Below are 9,207 nucleotides of genomic sequence, written 5' to 3' on the forward strand. Positions count from 1 at the left end.
AGACTGCGCAGTTTGGTTAAAAAGCTGTTAAAACTTTAGAAAGAGACAACATGCTTTCGTGGTGCATCTTTCTCCGTCTATCAAAACCTATCAATACCTTTTCATTCCCGCTACTTTTTTATTCTACGAATCAACGAAGGCTTCGTTCCCCCACCACGCGTCGTTAAACAAAGAGGAGACTACCATGAAATCAGGCTCAAGGCTGGATTAAGCCTAGTCTACAATAGAGTCGTAAGATCGTCGATTATTCTCCTCGAATTCAACTGTGATTGGTCAATTTCTTACGTTTACGACCTTACGACTCTATTGTAGACTAGGCTTTACGCTGGGTCCACAATAGGTGATTTAAGCCCTAAGCCTTAAAAAATTGATCAATCGCAGTCAAGTATGAGGAGAAAACTCGACTGTGATTGGTCAATTTCTTAAGGCTTAGGGCTTAAATCACCTATTGTGGACCCAGCGTTACAGAAAAGTTGCAAGTTGATTGGCTAAAAGCCATGCGATAACCAATCAACTTGCAACTTTTCTGTAAGAGCCGAATTTGCGTATACGTTTCTCTTGCGAATGAATTCAAGAATCGAGCCCCTGACGTCAGAAGAGTCGACCAATCACGAATCCGATTTGTGAAAATCATATCCAATCATATCGCTGCGTTTGCGTGCAAGAACGCGTGATTGGTCATTTCGTGCATGGATGGGTTATAATATAGAGATGCCGTTGTGTTGACATTTTTATACTCGCGAGACACATTTCTTGTACTTTTATTTTCAAAATATCAAATATTTACATAGATAAGCTCGAGTTTTTTCACGGACGATTACACGGTGCGATAACACGAAATGATTGAAATCAATTGGAGTCAATTACACAAGTGCACTTTCGAGGATGACTACAATCTCTATACGTGACTATGATTAGTAAGTTTTATTATATAAACGATAGAGAATGATAGAAATAGTTTTAAAAAATTACAGTAATTTCTAAAAAAATATATCTGATATGTATCTATACATGATTACAATTAGTAAATTCTATTATACAAACGATAGAGAATGACAGGAAAAGTTTTAAAGAATGACAGTAATTTCTAAAAATAATTTCCGATGTACATCTGAGAGATTAGATTAATTAGTTTAATCTTCATATTTTTATGGTTTCTACATCTTAATATGCCAATTATTATTTTTATTAAAATATAATTGCTACATGTGTGCTATATATTTATTATTTATCGTATGTCTCTATATATTTTAGAAATATATATTTTAGCAAATTTTGATATTTTCTGAAATGGATAAAATGCAAGAAGTTGCTGATGGAAGGACATATGCAACAATAGAAAATGACAAGAAATTTAACAATGAAACCAGGTAAAATATATAGATTTTTGCACAGAGTATAAATTAATGTATAAGATGGTGTGTAAAGAATATTTGAAAAAGAATTTTATATGTATATCAATTTGAATGTATTTTTACTGTTATTGTTTTTCTTTGTATTCATTAAAAATCTACAGAATATTTTTAATTTTTTGCAGTAATTTTCTTCAACAAGTTTCTATCACAAGCCCCGTAGAGGAGAAAATAACAATGACAGATATAATACCACAAGTAAGATTTTAATAATATATATTCATGTTTTTATAAACATTATAAATTTTGATATTTACAAAAAAATGATTACAAGTAAACATGATTATTTTTTTCAGATTATTGCAAGCTGTATAATTCATTGCATGGTTATAAAAGCTGGTATAAATATGGCATACAGTGCAGTTTTATCCAATGCATTAAAATCGGACAGTGCTGATCTGAAAATAACCGAGAAAGAAGAGTCTTGGATAGGTCAGTTTTAAAACAAGATTTGGGTATTTTTAAGCTAAAGTTGTGCACAACAGAATGTGTAGTTTTATTTAGCAATTTATTTGATAGCAATTATTAGTAATGCTATATGTTATTTTGCACTTTTTGTTCTGTAGCAAGCCTAGTTACAATAACATTGCCGATAGGATCTATCATTGTCGGCCCTCTAATGGACAAATTTGGACGCAAAACGGTTTGCCTGTTATCTTGTTTTCCCGCGATAATATCATGGGTTTTATTGATATTCGCTAAATCCTTAATTACCCTCTATGCGGCTCGAGTTGTAGCGGGAATTGCTGCGGGATTAACGACTGTTGGATTGGTTTTTATATCAGAACTCGCACATCCGCAAGTCAGACCAATGCTTCTGTGCCTCAATTCGGTATTTGTTTCATTGGGTATATTAATTACCTGCTGTCTGACTTTACTGGTAAACTGGCACAAGATGGCTATAATTTTCCTCACATTAGAATGTTGCATTTTCTTTGCACTTTATTTTGTACCTGAAAGCCCTTACTGGCTTGTGTGTTTTACAAACGGCATGTTTGACGAGAAACGAATTTGCAAAATGAAACGCAGTTTAAAACGACTTAACAGACGACAAACAGTGAGTACAACAGTAGTTTCACAATATTTTCTACATGCTAGAATATCTTCAACAGATAAACGTTTTCTAGATTTACGATCAAGAATTCTCACGAATCATGGAGACGTGTGAAAACCAAGCAAACAATGAGGAGTCAAAAAATATAATATCATCTGTAAAAAATTATTATCAAAAATTTACGTCTCCGAGCTTCTATAAGCCTATAATGATACTCTTCTTTCTTTTTTTGTTGCAACAACTTTCTGGTTGCTATGTGATCATATTTTATGCTTTTGACGTCTTTCGTGAAATGGGTGGCACATTTGGCAAGGGATTTGATGAGAACAATGCCTTTGTTATGTTAGGCATTATTCGATTTGTTGTTAGTATACTTACAGTGTTTTATAGTAAAAAATATGGCAGAAGAGTTCTCTGCATCTTTAGCGGAATTGGAATGACTATCTCTATGTTTCTTTCTGGAATGTATATATATTTCACAGTGTCATATGATGCAAATGGTAATATAGAGGAAACCATGCCAGATCAAAAATGGTTATTATTATTCTTTGTATTATCTTACATCTGCACCAGTACATTTGGATTTATAAATATACCATGGACGTTGATTGGAGAATTGTTGCCTGTATCCATGCGTGGTATCGGTGGGGGTCTCATGGTTTCTCTTGCTTATATAATGATGTTTGCTGTTGTAAAGAACTATCCTTATATTTCAAAATGCATGAGCATCGAAAGTATCTTTTTCTCTTTTAGCTTTATGTCCTTAATAGGTACAGCTTTTGTGTATTTTTTTTTGCCAGAAACTTTGGGTAAATCTTTTTCCGATATTGAAAAATGTTTCTCGTCTACAAGAGAAAGAGAAACACACGATGCTGTTCCTAGAACTTCCTAAAGTTTCTTGCTTTTATTTTTATTTGCATATTTTGCATGATATTAATAGGTGATTGATAAGATACTGTTTACTTAATCCAGTACAAAAAGGAATGTAATATCTATAATAAATTCTCAGACAATAAATCTTAACAATAAATTGGAGAAAGGTCTAAAAGTGATGAAGTTATGGTGATAATATACATGTGATTGGTAGAATAGTTATGTGTTTAAAATAATGTATATATAATTGTGCTTTTTTGTAGATAAGTATCTTGGATTTTGTATAATATTATATTATTTTCACTCCCCAACATTCACCTCACCCTAGAATTAAACACAAGTACAACTTATATATATATATTTAAAAATAATGTATTTCTAAAAGCTTTCACTTTAAAAAGTGCTAGTTTTACATTCGAATTTTTCAAAATTAATTTTTTTATTTATGATATAACAAGAGAATAAAGCAATTTTATTTTGCTACGGATTATTATTATATAACCGAGATAAAGAGAATTTGCGATAAAAATATACATGTGTTAAATGTTGTACACACGCATACAATTATGGGCACTAATACATGTTTGATTTTTAACCTCTTTTTCCCTCTCTCTTTCTCTTTTTATGCTTGTAGTAAGTGCATCCGGTTAACATATCGTAAATATCGAACCATATGTGTATAGTTTTTGTCATGTTAATATGATATTTTTCAAAGTCCGTACCGACAATTTGTTCTTCACCTGTTGCAGATGTACATATATATATATATACGACCGTGAAGGAATACATATGTAGTCGAAAAGAATAACATACATATGCAAGCTGACAAGTGTTGTTTTATCATAACCAACATTTTTTCACATCAGTAATAATTACAGTAATTAGCATATTACTGATTATTATTGGATATATCGGTTATATGGGGCCATGAATTTTATTCCCGAAGAACGATGTCGGTTTACCGCAAAACTCTTGTGTTGAAATTGTCATTTTGCACGTTGTACATAATCGGTATTTTCGTTATCGCCCGGCAAATATTTCGTGCCGATGACAATCCCAAGAGTTACAAGGATCAGCTGCCATTTCCAAGAGATGACAATAATTCCCAAAGACAAAAAGATGTGGATATCGCGTTACAAAGGTTACAGAAGGAAAGGTAAAATTTATCTTGATTTTGTAGATTCTGCGTTATGTTTAATATCTAGCAATTATGTTAAATTTTATTCAGTTATTTCACACACTTTCTCTTACGATTGAAAAAAATATTTTAGGTACGAGGAACAGATATTAAAATTAGAATCTAATGTTGTACCTGGACTTGGAGAAAATGGAAAACCCGCTTATCTATATGGAAAGGACAAATTTCGAGGTGAAGCGGCCTTGAAGAAGAAAGCTTTGAATGTTGTTCTATCAAATAAGATGTCATTAACTAGAAATTTACCAGATATACGCAATCCACTGTAAGAATTTAATCTGTGCTGCAGCATTTAAAGAGAGATCTTTTTTAAACATATACATGTAACAATATTTTTACTCTATTGTTTTTATAAATGTGTATATGGATTTTTAAACATTATAGATGTGCAAATCTTACATATGACAGATTATTACCAAGCGCTAGTGTAATAATTATTTTTTATAACGAACCATGGAGTGTTCTGTTACGTACGGTACACAGTGTTTTGAAGGATTCTCCATCACATCTGTTGAAAGAAATTATTTTGGTCGACGATCACAGTGAGGAAGGTATAGAAATTAATATCAATATATAAATTAGTGATAATGTGTCAAAAAATATATTTTTTGTTTTGTTAATTTATAGAAGAACTTCAGGGACAACTGAATTATTATCTTACAACACGTTTACCTGCAAAAGTAAAGTTATTGAGATTATCGTACAGACAGGGACTGATACGTGCTCGTCTTCACGGAGCTAGGAATGCTAAGGGCGATGTTCTTGTTTTCCTGGATGCACATTGCGAAGTTATCAAAGACTGGTATCAATTTGAACTGGTATTAATTTAACTAGAAAACATACTTCCTCTGTTATATTTATCTGATTTTTATATACATTAAATATAACAATAACTTAAAAGAGCATTATTATGTATACATTTTAATATTTTAATACAGGTTACAACCATTGCTACAGCGAGTAAAGGATAATAAAAACGCTGTATTAATGCCAATAATTGATAATATTTCCGAGGAGACACTAGAATATTTTCACGATAATGAATCGTCCTTCTTTCAAGTTGGTGGATTTACATGGTCGGGTCATTTCACATGGATAAATATTCAAAAACACGAGATCAAATCGCGTTCCTCTCCTATATCACCAACTAGGTCTCCTACTATGGCAGGTGGTTTGTTTGCTATTAACAGAAAGTATTTTTGGCAAATTGGTAGTTATGATGATAAAATGGATGGTTGGGGAGGTGAAAATCTGGAGATGTCCTTCAGAGTAAGTAAGACTTCCAAGTATCTCTATTAAACTTGTAATGTATTGCAATTACACGCATCAAAAATTTAATATTAGCCTAATAAGATTTTTTTTTTATAAATTGATACTTTTTAATAGATCTGGCAGTGTGGTGGTACATTGGAAATCATTCCTTGTTCTCGAGTCGGTCATATATTCCGCAACTTTCATCCATATAAATTTCCAAATGATAAAGATACTCATGGAATAAATACTGCCCGTTTAGCATTTGTGTGGATGGATGGATACAAGAGATTATTTTTCCTCCATCGAAGTGAATTCAAGGTAAGATTAGAAATTATTCAAGTAATTATATATTCGAGTTACATGTTCTGTCTCACATAGGTAAATAAAATTCGCAGGATAATCCAAAACTCTTTGGAGATATAAGCAAACGTTTGGAGTTGCGTAAAAAGCTCAAATGCAAAAGTTTCAAATGGTATCTTGATAATATTTATCCAGAAAAGTTTATCCCTGATGAAAATGCGGTGGCATATGGCCGTGTCAGAATGCGCGGTAAACAACTGTGCTTAGATAATCTACAACATGACGAAGATAAACCATACAATCTTGGTTTATACAGTTGTCATACTAAATTATATCCAAGTCAGGTTTGTAAATTAATGTCGATTGAATTAATATTGATTTAAAGACAAATTTCGCTAAAGTTTTTCATTGTATTTGTGTAAATTTAGTTTTTCTCATTGAGCAATTCTGGCGAATTACGGAAAGAAGAGAGTTGTGGGATAATTGTTGACGACACTCGAAAGCCATATGCCCAAATTCAAATGACCGAGTGCAATAATGAAATCGATGGAAAAGACTGGATATTAACAAATGTACTGTATCGATTTTTTATAATAATAAAGATTATTATGTGCGCGTATGTATATCGAGAAAATGATTGAATAATATGCTTTGATTATAGGATGGCAGAATAATACATGTAGAAAGTGGTCTCTGTCTCGATGGTACTGGACTACATAGCGATGAGAACGTACGAGCGATTAACTGCGCTAATGTACCGGGTCAATTTTGGAAATTTGATTTTTACAATAATAAAATGTTATCTACATAATGTATTTATTGTATGTACTCGCCTACTTAGAGTACATGCTCTATTAATTGTACATTAATGAATTAAAATTTTTTACTATTTCTGCCAAATATATGTATTTAATTAGACTTGATAATATCACTAAAAAACTTTTTCATGTATACATGTGATGTATATATCATTCCTCATTTTTCAAACAAGTCAAAATTATACAAAACTATAAAATTATAGATAATTGTAGATATCTTTAATTATCTTAATTTAATTTATCTTTGATTCTTTGTTAAAATCGTTGAATAAAGATATATTAATTGATAGAAACAAATGTGCTAACCACATGCATTAAACTGAAATTTTTCATTATAAATTTTTTAAATAAAAACCTTTATTATTCAGGACATATATTTATTATCCTGCGATTTTATTATAATGATTGCGCCCTTTCTTTATTTAAGGAGACAAACTTTGGTATAATGTTTTTCACATGGGCGTATTTTGGATTTTTCGGAAGTTTCGGGTCCAAGCCAGAGACAACTTGCTACACGATACTGATTAAGTTAAATTTGACCTCGAATTATCCATTTTTGGGGATTCTGATCTTCTAGGAGTGATACCACACGATAATGCGCTAGTACTTTTATGTCTGTCCGCTAAAATACCCATTTCTCCCATTGCGTGCAGTTTAGAGGATACTGATGAAGATCCAGAGAAAGTTGTAATTGATCTACGATTTCTTGAATATGAATCTTGTTCATGTAGAATTGAAATACTTTTTGGGTGATGTCTACCATAGACTTTTGTATGTCCTCCAATGCAGAATACAGAAAGTTCTCATTTAATGAAGTCTTGGAAATGTTTTCTTGGATATTACTGTTTATTTTTTTATCTTCCTTATATAAACGAAAGTGTCAGATCTGCCAACATTGACGCAGATTGCAGGATTTCGTGAAATAAACTACAAATAAATGATATGTAAAATTATATAGTGATAATGAACTAGATAATTAAATAATCAGTTAATTTGAAAGCTATATATATTATAATTAAACTTTAAATAATAATGAAAAATTGAAGAAATAATAATTCTAAATTGTATGTTACCTTTTTTCGCTTTGCAATGCATTCAGAGAGTTCTCCGTTTTGGTTTCGACAGCTTTTAATGTAGTGCCAGATAAAAAAGGACCAAAATTAATGACGGCAGGCTGAGATTCATTCTGAGATCTAAATATGGAATTATTAATACAAAATAATTATGGAATAGAACGATATATTTTTCACATTACACCAAGTTCCAAAACAACCTACTTTTTCTCTTTGTCTCGCTGGGGTAAATTAACTTTCGGAAAGTTTGTATTTTCTGAAAGGAGGGTTTCCTTGTTCAATGATACTTCTCTGAAATTTAAAATCATCGACATTCTCATCATCAGTCTCATCATCAGTCTCATCATCAATCTCATAATAAATCTCATCATAAGTCTCATCATCAGTATTATATTCAGTCTTTTTTTCATTCTTTTTTATCTCTAATGCATAACGCACAGTATGTACGATAAATGCTATTTGTTTATTACTCGAGAATGTGACAGTTTTTGTCGTATCTCCAGTTCTTAGATCTTTCATGCAACGCATGACTGATTTTATAAATTCTTTAATAAAGCGTAGAGTATTTCTCTTGGCAATGATTTCTTCGGACATTTTAAATGATATGTACCAACAAGGAATTTCAAACGACTGTACTGCAAGTATAATGCACGTATATATACACATATAATAAATATTTACAACACATGACCTAATTTTTACAAGCGCACATACACGCGTTGCCAATTCTAAGCGCGCAACACGGAGCGAGAGCTGCGAGAGAGAGAGCGCGTGTCAATGTGCGAGGCGCGTTCGACTTTGACTTTCAATCGCGCATCGGAAATCGGAATGTGGTACGCGGAGTGGGGGTAGCGTGGTGGGGGGTGCGCGCGCCGACGCGCCGCTCCCCCCCAACTATCGTCCCCCACCACGCTACCCCCACTCCGCGTACCAAATTCCGATGGGAGACGATAGTTGGGGGGGGAGCGGCGCGTCGGCGCGCGCACCCCCCACCACGCTACCCCCACTCCGCGCATCGAATTCCGACGCCGCGCGATCGCGTTTCGCGGACGAACAAAAGTCAAACGCGCCGCGCACATCGACACGCGCTCTCTTTCGCTCCGTGTTGCACGATTGGAATTGGCAACGTATGTGTATGTATGTATGTGATGAGCGCTTTAAGGGGATCCTAGTCGGATCCTAAAGTTAGTTCTGTCGGTACGGCAGAACCAACTTTATTATTTTGGGA

At 33.1% G+C, this 9,207-nt stretch overlaps 3 protein-coding genes and 1 long non-coding RNA gene across 5 annotated transcripts; 2 read left to right on the forward strand and 2 right to left on the reverse strand.

Moving 5' to 3' along the window:
* The first annotated feature begins 711 nt into the window (after positions 1-711).
* Positions 712-3,504, forward strand: LOC145941688 (facilitated trehalose transporter Tret1-like). 2 transcript variants are annotated; one of them, XM_083047938.1, is made up of 7 exons: positions 714-917; positions 1,255-1,370; positions 1,538-1,610; positions 1,709-1,844; positions 1,979-2,469; positions 2,540-2,830; positions 2,949-3,125. In XM_083047938.1, exons 2-7 carry the CDS (start codon positions 1,291-1,293, stop codon positions 2,973-2,975), a joined length of 1,098 nt encoding a protein of 365 aa, XP_082904064.1. In that variant the 5' UTR covers positions 714-917; positions 1,255-1,290; the 3' UTR covers positions 2,976-3,125. The 2 variants fall into 2 exon arrangements, with proteins under 2 accessions (XP_082904063.1, XP_082904064.1); XM_083047937.1 differs by having other exon boundaries at positions 712-917; positions 2,540-3,504.
* On the reverse strand, positions 2,949-4,079 carry LOC145941729 (uncharacterized). Its single transcript, XR_014426202.1, has 2 exons — positions 3,936-4,079; positions 2,949-3,663 (listed from the first exon to the last, which is right to left on the reverse strand). It is a non-coding gene; the product is annotated as an uncharacterized LOC145941729 (long non-coding RNA).
* Positions 3,945-7,006, forward strand: LOC145941684 (polypeptide N-acetylgalactosaminyltransferase 1-like). The gene is made up of 10 exons (XM_083047925.1): positions 3,945-3,996; positions 4,089-4,495; positions 4,611-4,799; positions 4,919-5,085; positions 5,162-5,336; positions 5,473-5,803; positions 5,921-6,106; positions 6,184-6,432; positions 6,517-6,660; positions 6,750-7,006. The coding sequence occupies exons 2-10, from the start codon at positions 4,290-4,292 to the stop codon at positions 6,897-6,899; spliced, it is 1,797 nt and encodes a 598-aa protein (XP_082904051.1). The 5' UTR covers positions 3,945-3,996; positions 4,089-4,289; the 3' UTR covers positions 6,900-7,006.
* A 608-nt stretch (positions 7,007-7,614) lies between these two features.
* Positions 7,615-8,783, reverse strand: LOC145941727 (uncharacterized). Its single transcript, XM_083047999.1, has 3 exons — positions 8,184-8,783; positions 7,980-8,099; positions 7,615-7,833 (listed from the first exon to the last, which is right to left on the reverse strand). Exons 1-3 carry the CDS (start codon positions 8,387-8,389, stop codon positions 7,770-7,772), a joined length of 390 nt encoding a protein of 129 aa, XP_082904125.1. The 5' UTR covers positions 8,390-8,783; the 3' UTR covers positions 7,615-7,769.
* Positions 8,784-9,207: the final 424 nt, after the last annotated feature.

This window comes from Prenolepis imparis, unplaced genomic scaffold (genome assembly GCF_030444845.1).
Source record: "Prenolepis imparis isolate NDT839.2.m4 unplaced genomic scaffold, iyPreImpa1.0 SCAF_10, whole genome shotgun sequence".
Taxonomy (NCBI): Eukaryota; Metazoa; Arthropoda; class Insecta; order Hymenoptera; family Formicidae; genus Prenolepis; species Prenolepis imparis.

Excerpts from the sequence above, each read along its gene's own strand:
- LOC145941688 (XM_083047937.1), top strand. The coding sequence starts at position 1,291 with ATGGATAAAATGCAAGAAGTTGCTGATGGAAGGACATATGCAACAATA. Across the intron at positions 1,845-1,978 it reads GAAAGAAGAGTCTTGGATAG|CAAGCCTAGTTACAATAACA; the intron begins GTCAGTTTTAAA and ends TTTGTTCTGTAG. Across the intron at positions 2,470-2,539 it reads GACTTAACAGACGACAAACA|ATTTACGATCAAGAATTCTC; the intron begins GTGAGTACAACA and ends AACGTTTTCTAG.
- LOC145941684 (XM_083047925.1), top strand. The coding sequence starts at position 4,290 with ATGTCGGTTTACCGCAAAACTCTTGTGTTGAAATTGTCATTTTGCACG. Across the intron at positions 5,086-5,161 it reads CGACGATCACAGTGAGGAAG|AAGAACTTCAGGGACAACTG; the intron begins GTATAGAAATTA and ends GTTAATTTATAG. Across the intron at positions 6,661-6,749 it reads AAGACTGGATATTAACAAAT|GATGGCAGAATAATACATGT; the intron begins GTACTGTATCGA and ends CTTTGATTATAG.
- LOC145941727 (XM_083047999.1), bottom strand. The coding sequence starts at position 8,389 with ATGAAAAAAAGACTGAATATAATACTGATGATGAGACTTATGATGAGA. Across the intron at positions 8,100-8,183 it reads CAGCGAGACAAAGAGAAAAA|ATCTCAGAATGAATCTCAGC; the intron begins GTAGGTTGTTTT and ends TTCCATATTTAG. Across the intron at positions 7,834-7,979 it reads GCATTGCAAAGCGAAAAAAG|TTTATTTCACGAAATCCTGC; the intron begins GTAACATACAAT and ends ATTTATTTGTAG.